At 44.6% G+C, this 20,450-nt stretch overlaps 2 protein-coding genes across 3 annotated transcripts in view; one reads left to right on the top strand and one right to left on the bottom strand.

Annotated features, from left to right (window-relative positions):
* The window catches only part of COL17A1 (collagen type XVII alpha 1 chain), a 49,961-nt gene extending 37,561 nt beyond the window's left edge, over positions 1 to 12,400 (top strand). The window contains exons 38-54 of the mRNA XM_084904017.1: positions 873 to 926; positions 1,074 to 1,106; positions 1,654 to 1,686; positions 1,784 to 1,849; positions 2,158 to 2,190; positions 2,691 to 2,816; positions 3,388 to 3,525; positions 3,962 to 4,033; positions 4,369 to 4,488; positions 5,122 to 5,211; positions 5,305 to 5,415; positions 5,898 to 6,044; positions 6,282 to 6,581; positions 7,034 to 7,171; positions 7,383 to 7,445; positions 7,591 to 7,671; positions 8,015 to 12,400. Of these exons, the coding sequence (XP_084760143.1) occupies positions 873 to 926; positions 1,074 to 1,106; positions 1,654 to 1,686; positions 1,784 to 1,849; positions 2,158 to 2,190; positions 2,691 to 2,816; positions 3,388 to 3,525; positions 3,962 to 4,033; positions 4,369 to 4,488; positions 5,122 to 5,211; positions 5,305 to 5,415; positions 5,898 to 6,044; positions 6,282 to 6,581; positions 7,034 to 7,171; positions 7,383 to 7,445; positions 7,591 to 7,671; positions 8,015 to 8,067 (1,658 nt within the window). The 3' untranslated portion in view covers positions 8,068 to 12,400. The remainder of the gene's footprint in view (positions 1 to 872; positions 927 to 1,073; positions 1,107 to 1,653; positions 1,687 to 1,783; positions 1,850 to 2,157; positions 2,191 to 2,690; positions 2,817 to 3,387; positions 3,526 to 3,961; positions 4,034 to 4,368; positions 4,489 to 5,121; positions 5,212 to 5,304; positions 5,416 to 5,897; positions 6,045 to 6,281; positions 6,582 to 7,033; positions 7,172 to 7,382; positions 7,446 to 7,590; positions 7,672 to 8,014) is intronic.
* A 503-nt stretch (positions 12,401 to 12,903) lies between these two features.
* SLK (STE20 like kinase) overlaps positions 12,904 to 20,450 on the bottom strand; it is a 43,200-nt gene continuing 35,653 nt past the window's right edge. For both annotated transcript variants that reach the window (XM_084904022.1, XM_084904021.1), the window contains 5 exons: positions 20,011 to 20,135; positions 19,296 to 19,484; positions 18,615 to 18,740; positions 17,387 to 17,500; positions 12,904 to 14,031 (listed from right to left, as the gene is read on the bottom strand). In XM_084904022.1, coding sequence (XP_084760148.1) covers positions 13,885 to 14,031; positions 17,387 to 17,500; positions 18,615 to 18,740; positions 19,296 to 19,484; positions 20,011 to 20,135 — 701 coding nt within the window. In that variant the 3' untranslated portion in view covers positions 12,904 to 13,884. The remainder of the gene's footprint in view (positions 14,032 to 17,386; positions 17,501 to 18,614; positions 18,741 to 19,295; positions 19,485 to 20,010; positions 20,136 to 20,450) is intronic.

Below are 20,450 nucleotides of genomic sequence, written 5' to 3'. Positions count from 1 at the left end.
GGAGCCACACACACACACACACACACACACACACACACACACACACACTCCCCCCATGCAGGTGAGCATGACAGTCCTCTGGAACACAGTGCCAGCCGAGGACAGCAGGGGCTTTGTCAGCCTTAGGGGTCCAGGGGGGCGTGATTCATGGAGATGGGGCAGCTGTCAGAAAGGTTCTCAGATTCCAGGGTCACGCAGGGCCTCCGAGTGGTCCAGGCACGGCTAGTGTCGCTGGCAGCAGTACTGCAGCCCCTGTCACGGGAGCAGTGACCTGGGTTCTCAGCCTCAGGCCTGGCCTGGGAGGGTGAACTCCTGGTCCTCCTGTTCCCAAAGCCTGTTAAGGAGCCCAGGTGGAGAGGCTGCTGGGCCTCCACCTCAGCCCCTGAGCGTCTAGACAGCTGAACCGCCAAGGTGACAGCCATCCCTGGCCCGCTGTCATGTGTACCGGACATGGTGCCGTGGCATCCCGCTGAGTCCTCCCGGGGCCCCTGTGCTGTGGCATCTGCCCTCACGGGGCCCTGTGCTATAGGCCACGTGCCTCTGGTTTACAGAGGAGGAAGCTGTTCCTGGGAAATATTGAGAACTTGCCCCGGGTCACCAGCTGGAAGTGGTGGAGCAGAGATTTGAACTCAGGCTCTCGACACTGAAGCCATGTTCTTGCCTAGCACTTGCTGTACCCATATGAGCTATCAGGGAGTTTGACTGTAGCCCCGCCCTGCCTCTGAGCAAGGGCACCACAGCAGAGGGCGTCTGGAGTGTGGATATGCATGCATCCCAGGGTGCCTGGCACTGACGATCCTGGTGAGGGGAGAAGCTGGTGGAAAGCACCCCTGTGTCAGCTTTTGCTCATTCCCATTTTCTTCTCCCTACAGAGGGTGTTGATTTACGAGGTCCCCCAGGCCCACCTGGACCACCTGGGCCACCAGGTGAGCATCTCGGGGATCTTTTGGAGGTGGGGAATCGTGGGGCACAGGGAAGCTAGGCTCTTAGAGAGGACGCAGGCCCTGCTCCTAGGGGCAGGCAGGATTGGCTCTGTAAGTTCAGCATTGCCTTTTCCCCTCTCTCTCCTGCAGGACCTTCCATTCCAGGCCCCCGAGGCCCCAAAGGTGAGAGCCGTGTCGTAGGGAGTACAGGAGCCTGTATGTGCCCAGCATGCCCAGCAGAGTTTGGATGAAGCTTGATGAGCTGGGCATTTCTTCACTCTCTTGCCATATCCCTGGAGCCTGGGGTGGGGGAGACATGATGGCCAGAGCTTTACACAGGATTTCTGCCTCTGCATTGGCCTGGTGGGAGGAGTGGCAGGAGGAGCCCAAGCCATCTCTGTCCCAGCCCTGGAGCCTGTCCCCTCCCCATGGGCCCCTTGAATTCACATTGTCCAGTTCATATGTATCTCACAACTCTGAGCCTCCTTCCCTCGGGCCCTCCAGGCCCCTGAGGACACCAAGGTAGAGCAGAGCTGGCATCAAGCAAAACCTGGGGTTGGGGTTGGCAAAAGCTGGTGTTCCAAGAGCCTTTGGCCAGAGATTAGTGTGTGTACCTATGAGTGACTGAGAACCCATGAGTGCGCGCGCGCTTTGTGTGTGTGTGTGTGTGTGTGTGTGTGTGTACGTACTACTCTAGGTACTGACTGTCCATTCTCACTGTGTTCCTCAGGCGAGCAAGGCCTCCCAGGGTTCTCAGCCTCAGGTAAGTGCTCAGGCCTCCCCCCCAGCCCCAATGCAGGCTCTGGCTAAAGCCACTCCCAGCCCTGGCTGACTGCACTGTGTATGGTGTTGGCTTCCAGATTCCAGTTCTCTGGGATTCAACCTGCAGGGACCACCAGGCCCACCGGGACCCAAAGGTGACAAAGGTCAGTAAGGGAGCAGCCAAGAAGGCAGTGAGGAGCAGGAGTAAGGCTGGCTCCCAGAGCCCAAAGAGTGACCAGCAGATATTTATTGGTGCTAAAGCCTTGAGGGGAAGAAAGGAGAAGCTGAAGGGAGGAAGGGAGGGGGATGTAAGGACACACAGTCTCTGCCCAAAGGGAGCTTGTGGTGTCATAGAGGAAACAGAGGCATGAGACAACTGTTGAGCCACGTGGTGATAGATGTGGTTGGGCTTAACCAAGGAAGGCTTCCTGGAGGAGGTGATGTAAAAAGGGCTTCTCGTTTTGGATTCCAGGTGATCCTGGGATTCCTGGTGGTTCATATCAAGGTAAGAACCAAAGGTGACCGAAGTTCCTTTCCTTCTTGAAGGCTGATCATTGCCAGTGAGGACATGATTCATTCATTCAGCCATGATTCAGTGTTGAATAGGCACTTTCTCCGCATGCTAGGATCTCTGAGCTGCCTTAAGGTTACATGTTAGTGGGGCAGGAGGGAAGAACCCTGTGTGTAAAGGTGACTAGCGATGCCCATGACAAGAGATGGCGCTAGAGCAAGCCCTGGGAGCCGGGGGTGTTCAGAGATGAGGGTTACTGTGAGGTGGTGAGCAGGCTGCCCAGAGAGGAGGGAGGGTTTAGCCTGGAGAACTCCCATCTCCGTGCCCCTTGCAGACAGTGGCTGCTGCAGGCACCCCTCTCCTCGTGGGGAGCCTTCTCTTCGCCACTGTCCTTTCTTCCGGGAAAGACCCTCCCTCCAGCTGGTGGGGGCAGTGCCTGGCCCCTTTGTCTGCCCCTAAGGTGGAGAAGTCAGCTCAGGCTTTCTCTCTTCCAGGGGGATCATCATCTGGCACCATGTTCATGCCGGGCCCCCCAGGCCCCCCTGGACCACCTGGGCCCCCAGGCTCCCTCAGCAGCTCTGGCCAGGAGATTCAGCAGTACATCTCTGAGTACATGCAGAGTGAGTGCCGGGCCAGTTGGGCAGTGTGTGTGTGTGCACACGTGTGCATGTGTGCGTGGTTGTGCGCAGGTGCATGCACATCTGTGCTGGAGGTCAGCAGTCTGTATGGCCAGGCCCAGGTCTTCCACCCCTGCATGCATGACAGCAGGTCCATGAGCTCCTGCCTGCTAGCTGCCCACACACACGATCTCAGCCTCACCCCAGTAGACACTCGCACACCCAAACGCTTGTCCACATGCATACACAGCTACACACTCACTTTCACATGTGTTAATTCCCGACCCCATCCCTGTACTAACCATGGATGTATCTTCCACAAATGTGGGCAACAGACCTTTGCTAAATGAGTGGCTGAAAAGTCTTATTGGTCCACAGCCGCCGAGCACCCCCTGGCCCGCCAAGGCCACTGCCTCAGTTTCTTTATCTGTAAGGGACACCGAGGCTCCCTGCTTGCTCTGTCGTGGGCCCGTGTGTGGGGTGTGGTAGGCTTTTCGTCCGGTGCTTCAGTCACCTCCATGGGAAGCACATGCCCGCCTGGGGACAGGCCTGACTTTGCTTTGTTTGTTGGCAGGTGACAGTGTTAGGTCTTACCTATCCGGAGTTCAGGGTCCCCCAGGCCCACCTGGTCCCCCCGGGCCTGTCACCACCATCAATGGAGAGACTTTCGACTACTCAGAGTTGGCTTCTTACGTCGTGAGCTACTTACGAAGTAAGCCTCTCCCACCTCTGAAATGACCCTTCTCCCAGGGCTCACTGTTGTTCCCAGAACCTTGTCTCCTAATTTGTGCAGCTTTGCCTTTCTTCTGAACATGGCATTCAAATCGGGCCCCAGGGTAATCAGGCCCCCTGGCGCTGGCTTCAAAAGGCTTTGCTCAGATGACGAAATGCTGCATAGCCGTGTTCAGTGAGCCTTCTTATGGCTGAGGGCTGTGTCCTAAATATGTGAAATGGGATCCTACGGGCTGGCGGGATCTCGTAGGCCTTAGGCTAAAGCACCTCCATAGCAAACTGCATTTACCCAACAACCTTCCACCACCTTTCCATGCTTTAAAAACAACCTCCCGTTGACCGTCTGTGATTCTGGAGTAAGGGGGGTACTGCTTTAGTACAGATAAGCAGGTAACCCCAGCTTCCCTTCCCAACAGCTTCCGGGTACAGCATCAGCTCGTTGTCGGCTGCCTCCATCACTTCTGAAGACATCCTGGCTGCACTGCAGAGTAAGTCTCTTGCAGGGGCTGGGTTTGGGAACCCCTCTGCCTTCTCCTGACCTCCCTTGTCAGGCGCATCTTGTCCCTCTTGAGCCTCGTGGGGGCTGCATAGGGGAGGTGGTCCTTTAGGACAAGGAGCCATTCCCTCACTGCTCCCAGCCACTGACGGGAAGGAGGCAGCAAATCTGGCAGCTGCCCCTCAGATACCTGGGAGCTTGCAGATTCCCACCCCACCCCCACCACCGTGGGCCCGAGAACCAGGGCTCACACTTAGCAGCCAGTCTGTGCGGGGAGACCACACTGTCCCATGGCCCAGGCAATGCTACCACACCCTTTCCTTTCAGGGGATGAAGTGCGTCAGTATCTACGTCAGTACCTGACGGGCCCAGGAGCCGGTAGAGATTGGTCCCTCCAGTCTTTGGACTACGAAGAGCTGAGCAGCCACATTCTCAGCTACATCTCGAGTGAGTATCTGACCTTTGCAGGCCAGGTGGTCAGGGGTTCAGGCTGACCTTCCTTGAAATGGCCCATGACCCGGCTGCACAGACCCAGAGGGAGTGAATGGCATTCGGAGCTATTCAAACCGAGGCTGCAGAACAGGTCAAAGAGCCTGGTGAGGGAAGCCTAAATGAGTCTTGGGCACCGTCCTTCATGGAATTTGCACAGGACTCCCACACTTCTCTAGACACACAAAATACACCCATACACAATTCTCTAAACAAACACACCTCACATGGACACTTTCATACACACACATCTATACATACAAATCACACACACACTTCTCTGCACACACACTTCTGCATACATACACATGCACCTCCATACACACACCTTTCTATACACATACACACACTGGCAGGATGGATATGAGCCCTTTATGGCCTATGCTCTTCCCAGGACTGGGGCCCCTCGTCCTTGGCGTCATTACCCCGGGTTGTATCTCTGCGTTCCTCTGCCTGTCCCTTCCTCCTGCCTCTTCCCTGTCTTGCTCCCACTTCTGGTTACATTGCTTAGCTGGTTTCCTCTCACAGGTGTTTCTAACTGCCTTCCCTATCTCATCTGAATCCATCACAACTTGGGATTTTGTTCCTCAGGTTCTGGAATTAGCTTTGGACCTCCTGGCCCCCCAGGGCCCCCTGGCTTGCCGGGAACATCCTTTGAGGAGCTCCGCTCCTTGTTGCAAGGTAAGGCTGAGCAGGGGACATCTGTCCAAGTGGTTTGGCAAAGCTCTCTGGCCCCGGCCATGACCAACTCTTGGCTTTTCCTTGGCATCTCAGGATCTGAATTCAGAGGCATCGTCGGGCCACCAGGTCCCCCTGGGCCACCAGGGATCCCAGGCAATGGGTGGTCCAGCATCAGCATGGAGGACCTCTCATCTTACTTGCACAGTAAGGCGTGGAGAGCAGGGGTGAGGAGGGCAGAGGGCTGCATGGCTTTTATAAGGAGTTAAATCCACTTACAGTTACCAAGTCCTCTTGCAGCATGTACAGGGCTGGGCCCTGCAGAGGGACATAGGAGCTTGGAGGTGCTCAGTCTGTCCCATCAGTGGGCAAAGTGGGAGGGACAGTGCTCCCAGGTGCAGCACTGCCCTCAGGCAGCTCATGAGCCAGTGTGTCCTCCATGATCAGGAGCCAGGCAGAGTTCAACCCTCGGGGGCAGGAGGACTGAGGGATGGGGATAGGATCTGGGTTGAATACAACTCAGGATTGGAAGAGGGAGGGCCAGTCAAGGGCAGTCAATTTCTTGGTGGTGCCCTGGGTGTCAGTTGTTCCTTCCTCATCCTCTCCTTCTCAAGAGGGGCCCCTGAGCTGGGAATTCAGCATTCTCACAGGGCGACCTCTGACCTTTCTTTCTCTTGCCTCCTGCTCAGCTGCTGGCTTGTCCTCCATCCCCGGCCCTCCAGGCCCTCCGGGTCCCCCGGGCCCTCGAGGGCCTCCGGGTGTCTCGGGAGCACTGGCAACCTACGCAGCTGAAAACAGCGACAGCTTCCGGAGTGAACTGATTAGCTACCTGACAAGTAAGTGCCCTGCTGCTGCTGTCCTCTCTGCCCCTTCCCAGACCTTGCTTCTCCGTCAGCGGAGCAGGTGAAGGACCCTGGGAGGCCACATCCATGACAGGCACTAGTCAGAGAATGCCAGTGCCTTGGAGTTCATATCCTGCTCAGGAGAGTTGAGGCTCTGAGAGACCAACCCCCTTCACTCCCACTCTCCCTCCACCCAGACCTGAGCTCCACTCACGCAGCTCCCCCCGACAGGTCCCGATGTGCGCAGCTTCATCGTGGGTCCCCCAGGCCCCCCTGGGCCCCAGGGCCCGCCTGGAGACGGCCGCCTGGGGTCCCTGGATGGCTCCTACAGCAGCTCGTCGGCCAGCAGGAGCACCTCCTACAGCTCCTCCATGGGCGTAGGAGGGACCAGCGGCGGCTCCCTGGGTGAAGGGGGAGCCTTTGGCCCGGAAGGGGGCTTGTATGGCAGCGACAGCGGACAGTTCGGGGCTGGCTTTGCTGGAGGTCTGGATTACAACGAGCTGGCTGTCCGGGTGTCCGAGAGCTTGCAGCGTAAGTTGGGGCGCGTAGGCCTCAGTGCGGTGGAGGGCGCAGGAGCATGGGAGCCTTTCCCCATCTGGGCTCCAGAAGCTCACCCTCTGGTTTTGGAGCACCCAGGCTGTGAAGCCAGCAATTCTGAAGTCAGAAGGACGGGGACTGAAGACAGGAAGTCCCAACCTAATTCTGTCAGCTTAGTTCAAGGGGCCCCAGACAACACCTGCTGCAGGGAAGGGAGAATCTGAGCTTTGGTCTCAGAAGTCTTTGCGACGATGACTGTGTCTGCTGGGCTGAGGGGAGGTTGTTGGCTAACAGGCTTCTGATGTAAGGCCCCAGCACAGGGAAGACAAGGAAGCCGCAGGCTTTTCCCTCCTGTCACTTAACCTCCTCTGATTGCGTTGGGAGCTACGCAGTCGGGTGCTGTACTCCCACTGTGAAGAGTGCGCCCACACTTTCATGCTTTACAGGTCAGGGCCTGCTGCAAGGGCTGGCCCACACCATGCAAGGCCCACCAGGCCGGCCGGGGCCCCAGGGCCCCCCAGGCATCAGCAAGGTCTTCTCTGCTTACAGCAATGTGACCGAGGACCTCATGGACTTCTTCCGAAGTAAGCGCCTCCCCGCTTGTCTTCCCAACCTGTACCTTGCTCCCAGAAACCAGTCTCCTGGAAAACCCCATTATTAACACTGAGATGCTAAAACTCTGACAAATTCTAAACTTTGTTTTCCTCTTACAAGCTCAAACTTTGCCACTGTCTGTGTGTGAACAAATCCCTTTAGCAGTCACCATGATCTAAGGCCAGTTTTTTCTCCTTGCAGCTTATGGAGCCATTCCAGGACCCCCTGGGCAAAAGGGAGAGGTTGGCATCGCAGGACCCAGAGGTAAGTAGTGGCAGGAAATGGCCACCAGGATCCCGTGTAACAACCTCATGCTGAAGAGCAGCTCCCTTGCCAATGCCTTGCTGGACTCTGCCGCTCCTCCAGGCCCCACACTCCTGCTTTACTGAGCACCCATCTCTCCTCCTAGGTGAGAGGGGCCCTGCTGGGCCACCTGGCTGGCCTGGGCCACCTGGCCCTCAAGGGATCAAGGGAGAAAAAGGAGACAGAGGTAAGCCTCCACTGCCACAGAGATTTGTCCCATAGCCAAAGCCTGGAGAATTAAGGCAAATGTGAATTACTAAAGCAGACCCTGCCAACAATGTAATCCGCACAACAATCAAACAGCCAGCAGGGGAGAAAGGAAAGAGAGTGCCAGTGCAGGGAGGAAAAGGAGAACCAATCTGGTACTGAAAGAGGGTAAACAGTCTAAATAAACTGGTAGTCTTACGAAAGAGTGCATCTTTCAAGCCAGTTTTGCAAGTAGTCACAGTTGCCATAATTGCCCACGTTAAAGCCCCCACAGACAGGCCACAAGGTATTTTTTAACTTACTACTCATCTTCTGACTTTCAGGTGACCAAGTCTATGCTGGGCGGAGAAGGAGAAGCATCGCCACTAAGCCATGAGCTGCCTACCCTTGGTATCACATCCCCCAGACCAGTTCTTGCAATGGCTTATGGTGCTTAGGTCAAAATCTCTCCAAAGGATGAAAGCTGGAGTCTCAATGCCAGTCAGCCAGTCAACTACACACTTATTTTAGTCTGACACAATATACGCATATATAAATAATTCAAAGACACGCCATCTGCAACAGCTTCGTGGGGTAGACTTGAGTAGCTGCAGTGTGTGGCAGCAGACACACTTCTCTGCTAACTAGATGTGAGCTCCTTGGCCTCTAACGTTAGTCCAAGCCCTAACCTAGGAAAGCCAGTTCCCTACGAGCTGGCTCAGCACTCCTTGGGTTTTGCCTGTAAATGAGCCCAGAAAATGGAAGATGGGGATGGTGGGGGCTGCCTTCCTGTGGGTTACACTTAATGGGAGTGCATTCTGATTAATGCTATAAAGCTGTCAGCTCCTTCCTCCCGTTCACTCCGCATTCTCTAGTCACAGGAAACAGTTGGCTAAGGAGCCACTCTTGCAACTGAAAAAGTTAAGAAATTCATTTCTCATGAAGGTGGCTACGGGGTTTCTAACTGTTATTTCTCACTACATATAGTCCCACTTGCTTAGAAAGTTTGATGGTAGCTGTAATCTATATCCATAGGTCTGTGCTAGAGTTTATAGATCAGAAGGGCAAGGGGCAAGAAGAGAGAGAGGGAAAATAGAATATCCACTGCTGGGCCAGGGTGTCACCTGTTCTGCACTTAAGCAAATGGCATTGGGTACTGGGTGCAGTTGGTTTTAAGCGCTTTTCAGTGTCTAAAAATGTTAATGTGGTCTATTAGATGAAAAGTCATTTCAAAAGTAAAATTTCCAATTAAAGGATTTTTTCCTTTTTTAATATGTGTAATGTGATCCATCCAACGTTAAGGGAAAAAAAAATATATTCTGGGTTTGATTCTAACACTATTACAAAAAAATATTCTGGGACACAGTTTCTGGTATTTTGTTTAATCTTTGAGATCATTAAAGGCAGACCTTCATCTGGAATTAATAATTCAACTTGGGCAATTAGAAACTAGCATTTGAAGAGTTTCCCTAAGCATAAATTATTTGAACTAAACATATATGCAACAGACGAGTAACAAGATTATTTTCAGCTAATGTAGTGATTTATCCTGGGGCAAAGGAATTGTAATGGCAAAACAAGTAATATGGAATATCAAAATGCCTATTAAGGAAAAACAAACATCAAATGCCCCACAGAAATGCAAATTCAGACAAGGCTACCACTGGTCTGCTTTTTTTTTTTTTTTTTTTTTTTTTTTTTAATGAGTTCATAAGGCCTCCAGAATTTCAAGCTTTTTACTTCCTAATGAAAACTTATTGTATAATAAATGACTACATTGGCCGAAACCGGTTTGGCTCAGTGGTAGAGCGTTGGTCTGCGGACTGAAAGGTCCCAGGTTCGATTCTGGTAAGGGGCATGTATATTGGTTGCGGGCACATCCCCAGTAGGGGGTGTGCAAGAGGCAGCTGGTCAATGTTTCTCTCTTATCAATGTTTCTAGCTATCCCTCTCCCTTCCTCTATGTAAAAAATCAATAAAATATATTTTAAAAATTAAAATTAAAAAAAAATAAATGACTACAGTTTACCTTTTTAATATTTTAGTTTTATCTAAAGTCTTACCTAAAGTCTGAGTCCATGTAGTGTTTTTTATTTAAATACAATTCTTTATTGATTTCAGAGAGGAAAGGAGAGGGAGAGATAGAAACATCAATGATAGGAGAGAATCATTGATTGGCTGCTGCCTGCCCACCACCTACTGGGGATCAAGCCCGGAAACCCCAGGCATGTGCCGTTGGCCAGAATCGAATCTGGGACCCTTCAGTCCACAGGCTGACACTATCCTCAGGCTGAGCTCAGAGTCCTAAGACCATGTGAATTAAGTGAAAGTCCAAACCTGCTTACCTTCTCTGAATAGGACCCAGAAAAAAACAGGCGGATATGTCCTCAGGAGAAGGCAATGACTCTGAGCCTCTTTGGTTTCTATTTTAAAAACACACACACAAAAGTTAAGAATGAGCTCAATAATGTATGATACTCCTGGATTAGAAAATGACATGCTTTGCCTCCCTCCAGCCAAGCTGAACTCTTTCCAAATGATACTGCTTGGTGTCTACTGAATCTTGCATGAACATATCAATGACAAAAAGAGGTTATTTTTAGCAAAAGTGAGGTCATATAGCTTGTGAAATGTTTGGTGAGAAAAAGAATCCATCCCAAGGGGAAAAGAGGAAAGAAAAAAATATGTACATATACATATGTTGATGGAAATACTTTAAGCACCTCTAATAAGTCTGAAAGGCCAGAAGACCTAGAGGACTGCAAGTGTTAAAAATGTAGACCCAAAAAAAGCTGCATGCTGTTCTCATGTATGACAATCCTGTTTCAATGGTTCTCAATAAAAGCTGCTTTCTCAACACAGATTAAGAAACAACTTTATTTTTCATTTGTCAATCCCATGATTGAAAAGACAAATTGCTCCCAAGTAGACAAGAGGCATAATCCGAAACAAAATTCTGAAAACTTAGTTTGTGAAGTTATTACACTGCAAATCAAAGAAGGGTCACAAAAAGCTGCAGCCAACATTTAAAACTGGTATAACATTCTACCCGAAGCTTAGTAGCAGAAAGCGTAAAGCTATAGCAAAACCATGTCAGCCACAGAAAGGTAACAACAGAGGCATTAACTGTTGTGCCTTAAACTTAGCATTTAAAATATCCCCATTTCCCATAAAAGAACATTTCCCAGAAAAGAATTGGTTTATTTAATCAGAGGACTATTAGCACTAGAACTAACTCTCCCCTTTCACCTCAGTTCTAGGTTTCCTTTAATCAACACTATCTCTAGCTAATCATTTGACAGAATTTGGCTTCTCAGAAGAGACTGTCATTTAAGCACAGTGTGGAATGGGAAAAAGTGTGTAGTTACAAGGGAACTTGGAAGAATACAAAAGACAGTTGCTTCTGAAACTCGCTGATGCTTGAGAAATTAGAGACCCTCCATTAAAGTGGGTCTCATATGCCTGAGAGCTTTGTGCTTGAGGAAACACTACTTAGAGGTAGCTCTGGTTCTGGTTTATATTTAACTACAATTTGCTGTATCCTGTTAAAGGAAAGTTCTAATATTTTTAGCAAAGTATAAGCATTCAATTTCCTCCTGACCCACCCGATAGCTTCCCCATAGAAAAGAGTAAGAAAAAGCTTAATTGTGACTCCACATAATATAGCAGCTAATTCAGCAATTCACACTAAGGATGGGTTGACAGGACTAGGAAAGGCAGCCTGGTGCAACAGCTCTAAGAGCTAGACCTGCAGAAAGGTGGCGGTCTGGTGTGTCCGCAGCACACAGGGAGAAGAGGGGAGGATGAGCAATTAGGGTACACAGATGAAGAATTTCTTTTATGCATTTCACAGCACATTCTGCCACAACATCATCCAAATCAGGAGCGGATTTGACTGCATTCTTTGATTTCAAAGAAGTCTGTGCCCCTCCCCCACTACCCATCTACATTACATGCAAGAAAGAAAGATCACTATTATCTATTTGAATACAGGGCCTAAGAAGAAATGGGCAAGGATGGGTACAAACAGCATATTCTATAACAAAACAGTTAAATATTAAAATCAACGTTTCACCTCTATGTATGTATCACTCTGTAGGCCTTCGGACACATGATATGGTCATATTTGAAAGAAGACAAGCATTAATACTGAATCCAAAGGGCAGTTTTAAGGGAGATACAAACAGTTGCAAATAAACTTACCAGAGTGTCAACCGTTCTACTCTGAGCCTCTTTCCTTTTCTCAATATCAAGTTAAAAGGAATAAAAAGAATCAAATATTCAGACCAAATGAATTATGTGCCATAAACTATTCAGCATACAGAATATAATTTAAATACCAAAAAAATGTCCACTGAAAACTCCAAAGAGAGCCTTCCTCCTCTTTCCCTCTTAAAATAAATCATTAAATACACTGAGTAACTTTATACTGTAATTTTTATCATAATATAAACAATTTCCATCATCCTGAATATTACTTTATAAAGATATATATTTTAAAAGGCTTTCAAAACATTTTTCAACCCAGCATTTGAGAATAAAGCATTAAAGGAGTTTTGTATACAGTAACACATTCATATGATAAATGTATGAATTTACAACCATACATAATATATATGTGTATATATATTTATATATTTATATATAAAAAACAAACTTGGCCAGAAGTTAAGGCTACCCACAAAGTTGTCCAAGTAAATTATGCTTGTCAAAACAATTATAAAATGAAAATCATACATGCATTTAAATCATCTAAACCACTGACAAAATAAGGTTCAGCATTCAAAGTTTTCAAATTGACTGCAAGAAAGTGCTACAGATATTTACATTTCCTTAATAAGTGTTCCCACAGTTACATTTAAATTTTCATCAGCATCAAATGTAATGTAACAAAAACTGAAACTTGTACAATTTGGTACCTGGTGCTCTTAAAAGAAAAAAGGTTGCAAATGGCAGGCAGCATCACTTACTGTGTCACACAGCACAGTACAGTTCACAATACTGTTTGACCTGACACGCGCTTAAAATTCTAAGCCTCAAGAGGGACTAAGAGTGAGCATTTCATTAATAATTATACATATCAGTAACCACATGGATATAGGTTTCAGGCTTTTCCCACTCAAATAAAATAATTTAAGAATGGAAAAAAATAAAACCAAAATATAAATGACTATTTAAAAACAACTAAGTCATTTCCAACATTTGCCTAAATATTTTATTTAATTTTTTTAAAAAAACTATTCTGATTAAATGCCTCTTATAAAATCAATTTCAGAAAATATGTAACTCAGAGCCACAAGGCCTCTGACAGTTTTCAATGAACAGAATTTACTGAGATGAGAGAAATCATTTAGCTCATGTATTATTTTTAGAAATAAGCTGGGAGGGCTAAATCTATATATTTTTTTAATTTGGTGAGTAATACTATCCAATTTGGACATCTAAAAGTTCTTTTTTTTTTCTTTCCTGTTTCTAACCTTGAACCACACATTTAGGATGAACATTTTTATCAAATGGTAATAGAACCAAGATTTAAAAAACAATAATGCTTAATGCTAAGGATGTTTTGTCCCTGTGGAATCAAAAAAGAAAATCCTATTTTAGACTCAATTGAAATTTAGTGTTTTAGGCACTATTTTAATAAAACCAGCACCCTTGAATACTAGCTCAGGCCTAAACAGATAATTATATTAGATTACTGAAATAATTTTTCTCTTTTAAAAGAGTGTGTTGATATTTAAAGATAAAATTGATTTAATGAATCAGTATTATATTTTGAGCAACTCATAGCTTTTTCATGAGAGCTGATATACGCAGAAAAAATTATTCCAACTCTCTACAGCAGAGTTCCAAAGATATTTACTAATACTCAGTGACATAACAAGTTTTTTAAAATAACTTTAAACATTATACCTCTAAAAGTTTTTTAGGTAACAGCATCTAAAGAACACAATGTTTAAGATTAATACTAGTATACAAAATCACCTTAGGGAATTACTGCAAAATGCTTCTATGCCAACATGGCCCAGCATCTGTCTTAGTTCCTTCCCCTTCATCTTTGCTAAATAAACAAGATAAACAAACAAACAAAAAACTTGTAGAAGGTGAGGCAGGTGATTGTCTTCGTGCACTCTCTATGTAGACTGTGGCAGAAGATGAAGAGAAAAAATGACATATTTCAAAAGCTAAACTAGACCACAGAATACTTCTCATTGTTACGATCCAGTGGAATGCAAGCTAGGGATAGGATAGAACTTGGAAATTCGGCTCTGTGTTGATGGGTTAAGGCATTCAGACTCCCCAGTCATTTTAAAGAATACTTCCTGTTCCTGCAATTTCCTGGCAAATTCTTCTTCCAGTGTCTTAAAAAGGAAGGGAAAAGGAAATTATGTACCGGTATTTCAAACAGAATTTACTCTGGTGGCCAAGATAAAACTACTTGCCCCAAACACATTCTCTGTATATTATCCTATGGAAGGACAGGCTGCTCAATAGTTAGGGTCAAAGGCTGTGCACAGCCCTAGGTTCAATTCAAGTCTTGGTTCAGCCATACTAATGGCTAACTTGGGTCAATTACTTATCTTCTCCATCTTACAGAATCATTTCATTCTTCTGCTATAAATAGGGAAAACACCACCTACACCTCACTGGGTTGCTGTGTGAGGATTAAATGTGATGATGATGTACTTAACACATACTTAGTACTCAATACATGGCACCTACTATTATCTGTGACTCCATGTGGACTTACCATTTTCTATTTTTTATTTTGATTATTGATGTGCATGTTTTTCCTACCACACTGGACTATAAAATGTTTAAAGTTAAAACCTAAATCAGATTCAACATTATATCCCCATAATACATAGCAAATATAAGTGCTTGACAAATATCTGAGATATCATTGACTTTGCAGAAAAGTGATTCAGTGATTGCTACAGAGGTACGATCAAAGTATAGAAGAAGATGGAAGGACACAAGGTTTCTCAGAAAAAATGAAACGTGAATTTAGTCTTGAAGTCAAGATAAGAAATTAATAGACAGATGGGGAAGGCATGCCAGACAAAGGGAGATGAAACAAGACAGAGGCAGGAAACTGCAAAAATGATTTGAGTAATAATAATTATACCCTATTAGAGGCCTGGTGCATGAATTCGTTACACCAGTGGGGGCCAGGCCGAAACCAGCTCTCCAACCACAATCCCCCAAGGGGTACTAGATTGTGAGAGGGCACAGGCCAGGCCGAGGGACCCCACCAGTGCACGATCAGGGCTAGGGAGAGAAGCAGGAGGTTAGCTAGCCAGAGAGGGACCGCAGGTGGGTTCCAGGGCATGTCCAGCCTGTTTCGCTCAGTCCTGATTGACCGGACTCCAGCAGCAAGCTAACCTATCGGTCAGAAAGTCTGCACCCTGGTGGTCAGTGCATGTCATAGCAAGTATCAGAAATGTTCTTAGGGTAAATATTCTGGTGATGGTAGGCAAGTAGGAAAAAAGAAAAGGAGCTAGAGACCAGAAGGCCCATTAGTATACTATTGAACAATGTTAAGCAAGTAGTAACATGATAATATGAAAAGAGAAATATTATGATTGAATGTAGGGTATCATGGAAATGAAAAATAATTCAGGTTTTTAGCCTAGATGGCAAAAGAACAGGAATGCGGAAAGAACAACTGTTGGTGAAGGGAACAGAGAGAGAGGAAAAGGGTGACGCATAGATGAAGAAAAAAGGATGTTAAGTTTAGTTTTATCTCCACAGAGTTTACAATCTTTAGTCAACATTCAACAGGTGTGTAATGATCATTATAATGTGCAGGAACTATTCTAAAAGTTAGGGATGTACCAGTGACCAAAGCAATAAATATCCTTGCTTTCAATGAACCTACATTCTTGTGAGAGGAAACAAACAATAAACAAATGTATCTGGTGGTGATGAATGCTATGAGGAAAAACAAAGAAAGGTGAGGGGATAGAGTGTGTTTGAGGTGGGCATGGAGTTTATTTTCTATATAGCGATCCAAAAAAGAACCTTTGATGAAATGATATTGGAACAGAAGCCTGAATGAAATGAGGAATGGAACATCAAGGTGGAAAATGGGAGCTCTGAGAATGAACCAATAATAATAAAACAATAAACAATAGTAGCAATAATAACCATTCATTGAACCCTGACCATGCTCAAGTACTGGGACTACTGCTGTGCATGCAGCACTTCTTTTAACTGTCTTAACCCCACTAAGAAAAAATTTTCAAATAAGGAGAACTAGACTTAGAAATGTTAAATAACAAAATTAATCAGTGTCAACACTGATACTTGAATCCAGATCTGTATGACTTCAGAATTTGTGCTCTATTCAACCCCTACAATACAAGTTTGGGGATTACCCTTAAATATGCAACAGTTTAAGGCAAGACTAGCTATAAGAACATCAAGATAAAGGACAGAACTAAGGATGTAAAACTGGGAAATGTCTACACTTCAGGTGCCTGGATGACAAAAGGTGATAAAGAGCACAAAGAAAAGAGTGTATCACAAAAGTCAGGCGAGAAGAGAATTTTAAGAAACAAGATTTATATTTATAGTCAGAACCATTAGATAATGTCATAGGACCTGGTTATTACCAGCTCACTTTGTGACCTGCTAAAGTTCAATTTGGGAGTCTGAAATGAAAGCTGGACTGCAAAGAGTTAAAAGAAACTAGAGAAAGAGACTTCTTCTCACTGTTTACCCTTCCATGCCTTTTGAATTCTGAACCATGTGAATTACCTATTCAAGAATTTAAATTAAAAGCCACACTATCAACTGACTTGGTCATTTCACTTCCTCTAGAAAAGTTAACCAATAATAGGTGCTAAATTCATATTTCTGTAATTCACTGATTGGATGAATAGAAGAAAGGAATGGTTGAAATGTATAGCAGGCAAGAAGCCCGAGAGGAAATACAGCTTTAAGTTTGAGAGTTAACAAAGGGAAAGGATCATATAGTGATAATAAGAACTGAATGGTTGACCAACTGGACCAGGCTATCAAACAGTCAAGTGCAAATAAGGAAAATGGGTAGCCGGTTAGATAAAGACAGGGAAGCCATTCCTATTTTATTAGATTGTCAATTTACATAGCACCCAATGGCCTTGCATTCTGGCTCCGTTAACCTGTCTAGACCAAGCTGTTATTACTTCCTTCCTTCTCCCCCTTTCCAATGCCTACACATAGGAACACACTCCCCCTATAGGGAGCTACTTACAATTTCTGTACACATTACCTTCAGTCATTTTCTTCTCTGTGAAGAAAATGACTGAAGGTAATTTTCCCACCCCAATCTGTCTGTCCACCCAGGAAGCTCTTACTCATCCTTCAAGCCCCTCTTGGCTTACAAAGCATCTCCTCTCAGAAGCTTCCCTGAGTCCCCCACTCCTGAAGACCTAAGCACTCCTCCTCCTTGGCTTGCACACTGTGCTCCTCTCCCCTGTATCGTGAACTTAACTCCTTCGGTAGATTAATGATGCTAGTGACCTGTAATTGCTTGTCACCAGATTTTGAACCTTTGGCAGAGATTTTGTCGTCTCTCCCCTGTATCTCCTGCATCTGATACTCATTAGGTAAAGAGCCAATAGCTGGGAGGATGGGTAGGTGGGTGGGTGGATGGCTGGGTGGGTGGTGGATGGCTGTGGGTGGTGGATGGATAGATGCAAACATTTTAATTCAAGTTTTTAAAATTACCTTTTTCCTAGGTCTCAATTTCTCTCTCCATTCCTTTAATTCCTGGCTGTGCTCCTCATCTAACTCTTTTAGTTTCTGAGTCTCATGCTCAACCAATAGATGGCATTTTTCATTCTGAAAATAAAGTTTGGGTTAAAAAAACTTCAGATCAGCAAAGTAACTTTTCACAAATACATTATCTTCCAAAATTATAAATTATTCATCAAACACTAGGCTATTACTGAGATTCAAATTCTCCTCTAAAAACCAAGGGCCAAGAATTAGGAAATGAGTCACAGCTTCATCTTTGCAAGTTGAGAAGCCAGGTCTATTACACATGAAAAGAACTTAAATAGGTAGCATTGGTTTGATCCTGCTTTTCCTTTCTAAGGTTTACTCATAATACTGACACTCCAGAAGGCAGCTTGTATGCATTTTACCCATTGGTACCAGAATATGGGTTTCAGAAATCTTCCGGTAAAGTAAGCAAATATGTAGAGTATCCAAAATGCATATACTACTCTGAAATTCTAGACATTTTAGGCCAGTGGTCGGCAAACTCATTAGTCAACAGAGCCAAATATCAACAGTACAACAATTGAAATTTCTTTTGAGAGACAAATTTTTTAAACTTAAACTTCTTCTAATGCTACTTCTTCAAAATAGACTCGCCTAAGCCATGGTGTTTTATGGAAGAGCCACACTCAAGGGGCCAAAGAGCCGCATGTGGCTGGCGAGCCACGGTTTGCTGGCCACTATAAAATTAGGCTATCTACTAGATGGGTTGTGTATTCTAGGAAAGGTTCAAAAACAGTCCTCTCTAAAGTAATCTTTAAATTTCTTAGGGAAAAATTCTCATATATTTAGTTTATCACCTTTTTTATAAACCTAGAAGAAAATAAGCTTATTTCTCCCTAAAAGAAATTTCAAATTCAGAATCTGGTAACAAAACTGCTTACATCATTTTGAAAACTTTATCTTCTTTGCAAAATATACTAAAAATACTCAATACTACTTTTGAAAGACTCAAATTCTTAGGTTATAATTTTGTTTCATGCTATATTACAGTTATATAAAAATCCAAACAAGTTCCTATGATACTAACGTGGTCTTATTTTCTGTCTGTAACAGAAAACAGATTTCAGTATTTTCATGAGTAAAGTAAAGCTTACTTTGGTTAGCTATTATTTTCCCACACCCGGTGCTGCCCATCTATGACCAGCTTTGTCTTAGAGCTTCCATATCTAACCTGCAGCTGATGCAGCTCTCGGACATTGGCTTCACACTGCAACTGAAGATCCCGCATTTGATTTTCATGTTTTTGATGCTGAGCCATCCTCTCATTTTTCTGCCTCTTTTCTTCTTGAGCAGCAAACTATAAATAAGAAAAATAAAAGCAAATATGGTAAACAAGCTATGTAACTACTGTATCTTCCAAAGGTATAATTAAGAAATTTACCAAAGCTTATAGTACAATAAATTAAAGCTGCATGTAATAATATATTGTGACTCAAGCTGGAGTCTATTTTATGGGAGGGGAGGACTTCTGATTACAACCTTGTTCCTCCTATCAGCTTAAGGACTGACCTCAGTTAATTTGTGTGTGGGACTTCTGAAATATAGTGAGGTCATATGTTTTTACTTTAAAAGCTGTCCAAGACCTCTCATTCCCAGGGCTAGTTTTAGGACCAGTATAACCCAGGACCCGGTGTGGGGCATGGGAGGGAGGGCTCTGCCCTCGGTGGCCATCACCCTAGGAAGAAAGACTAAATTGGTACATATCACATATTTAGCCCCAACCCACAGAGTCATAAGTGAACATCAATAAGTGTAAGCTGCCTCTAAATGTTTACAACACTATCATGTGACCCTTCTAAAGTCACTCAAATATTCTTAACCTGAAAAAGAAGACAGTAATTTGCTTATTTACCTGTTTAATTTTTTCACGGTCCTGATCTGGTGTGGCCGTTGAGTTAATTCTCAAACTTTTCTTAAACATGGCCATTCGAGTCTTGGCTTCACTACGCTGAATCTTAGGCAGTCTTGCTCTTTCTTGAGTCTGTCTATTTTTCAATTCCTCAATAAGTCGTTGATTGTAACGCTGCATTTGTTCTGTTTCCTAAGAAAGTTTTAAACAGAATCCAGTTGATGTAGATATAACACTCAGTAGCCCTGCATATGTTCAAACATGTCATTTTGTTGTTGTCGTTTCCCAAAATTACTCTCTCCCTTACTGCATAAAAATCAGCAAAACATTAGCCAAAAAATAACTTCTAGGAAAGATGAGCTATTTGTAATAAGAGTCTTATGTTGACACTCTCTTCTACTAAGTATAGGGAGTCCACATTTTTAAGATACATGAACCATAAGTGGTGCCATAATAGTTACTTTTGAGAGACCAAGTTGAAGATTATCAAGGCCATTAGGCATTATAATTAGTTACCTTCCATGGAATATGTAGAAAAGAAGTTTGCAATCAGGATCAACATACAATTAATTACTCCAAACTTCATCAAAGACATTTTAAGGATAAAATAAAGAAATCTGAAATGCATTCTCTAAGAAGTATAAGTTTCAAAACTGAAATCCTCACTCTGCAAACTTTAAAATGAACAAAAAAGTAAATAAATTTTCCTTTCATTAACCTTCTCATGGCGCTTCAGTAACTGATGTCTTTGCATGAAATACTGATCTTTAAGTTGCTGTTTGAGCAGCTGGTGTTTTTCTTGTAAGTGTCGTTCTTCAAGCTCCCAAATTGCAGCTTCTCGAGCTAGAAGAAAGCAATTTTCAAAAATGTCACTTTGATCTTTTTACTAATGTACTCTGGATTTCATTTTTTTACACAAATTTACATAAAAAAGATCTATATACACTTACATACAAGCTGAAATTCTGAGCTATAAATAAAATGTTACCAATGTAAAGATAACATCTATTTCTGCCTTCAGTTCTGTGCTAATGTCCTATAACAGAGAATGCCATACCCCTTATCCCAAAATTCTATTTAATCATCTTCATGAGAAATTTAAAAAAATATATATATAAGCTATTTCTTAGGGGAAATAAGTGGTTAAAATCCCATTCT

Source organism: Pipistrellus hanaki (assembly GCF_964339955.1).
Source record: "Pipistrellus hanaki genome assembly, chromosome: 14".
Lineage (NCBI taxonomy): Eukaryota > Metazoa > Chordata > Mammalia > Chiroptera > Vespertilionidae > Pipistrellus > Pipistrellus hanaki.
The sequence above is the reverse complement of the archived record's forward strand: the minus strand, read 5'-3'. Positions and strand labels throughout refer to the sequence as shown.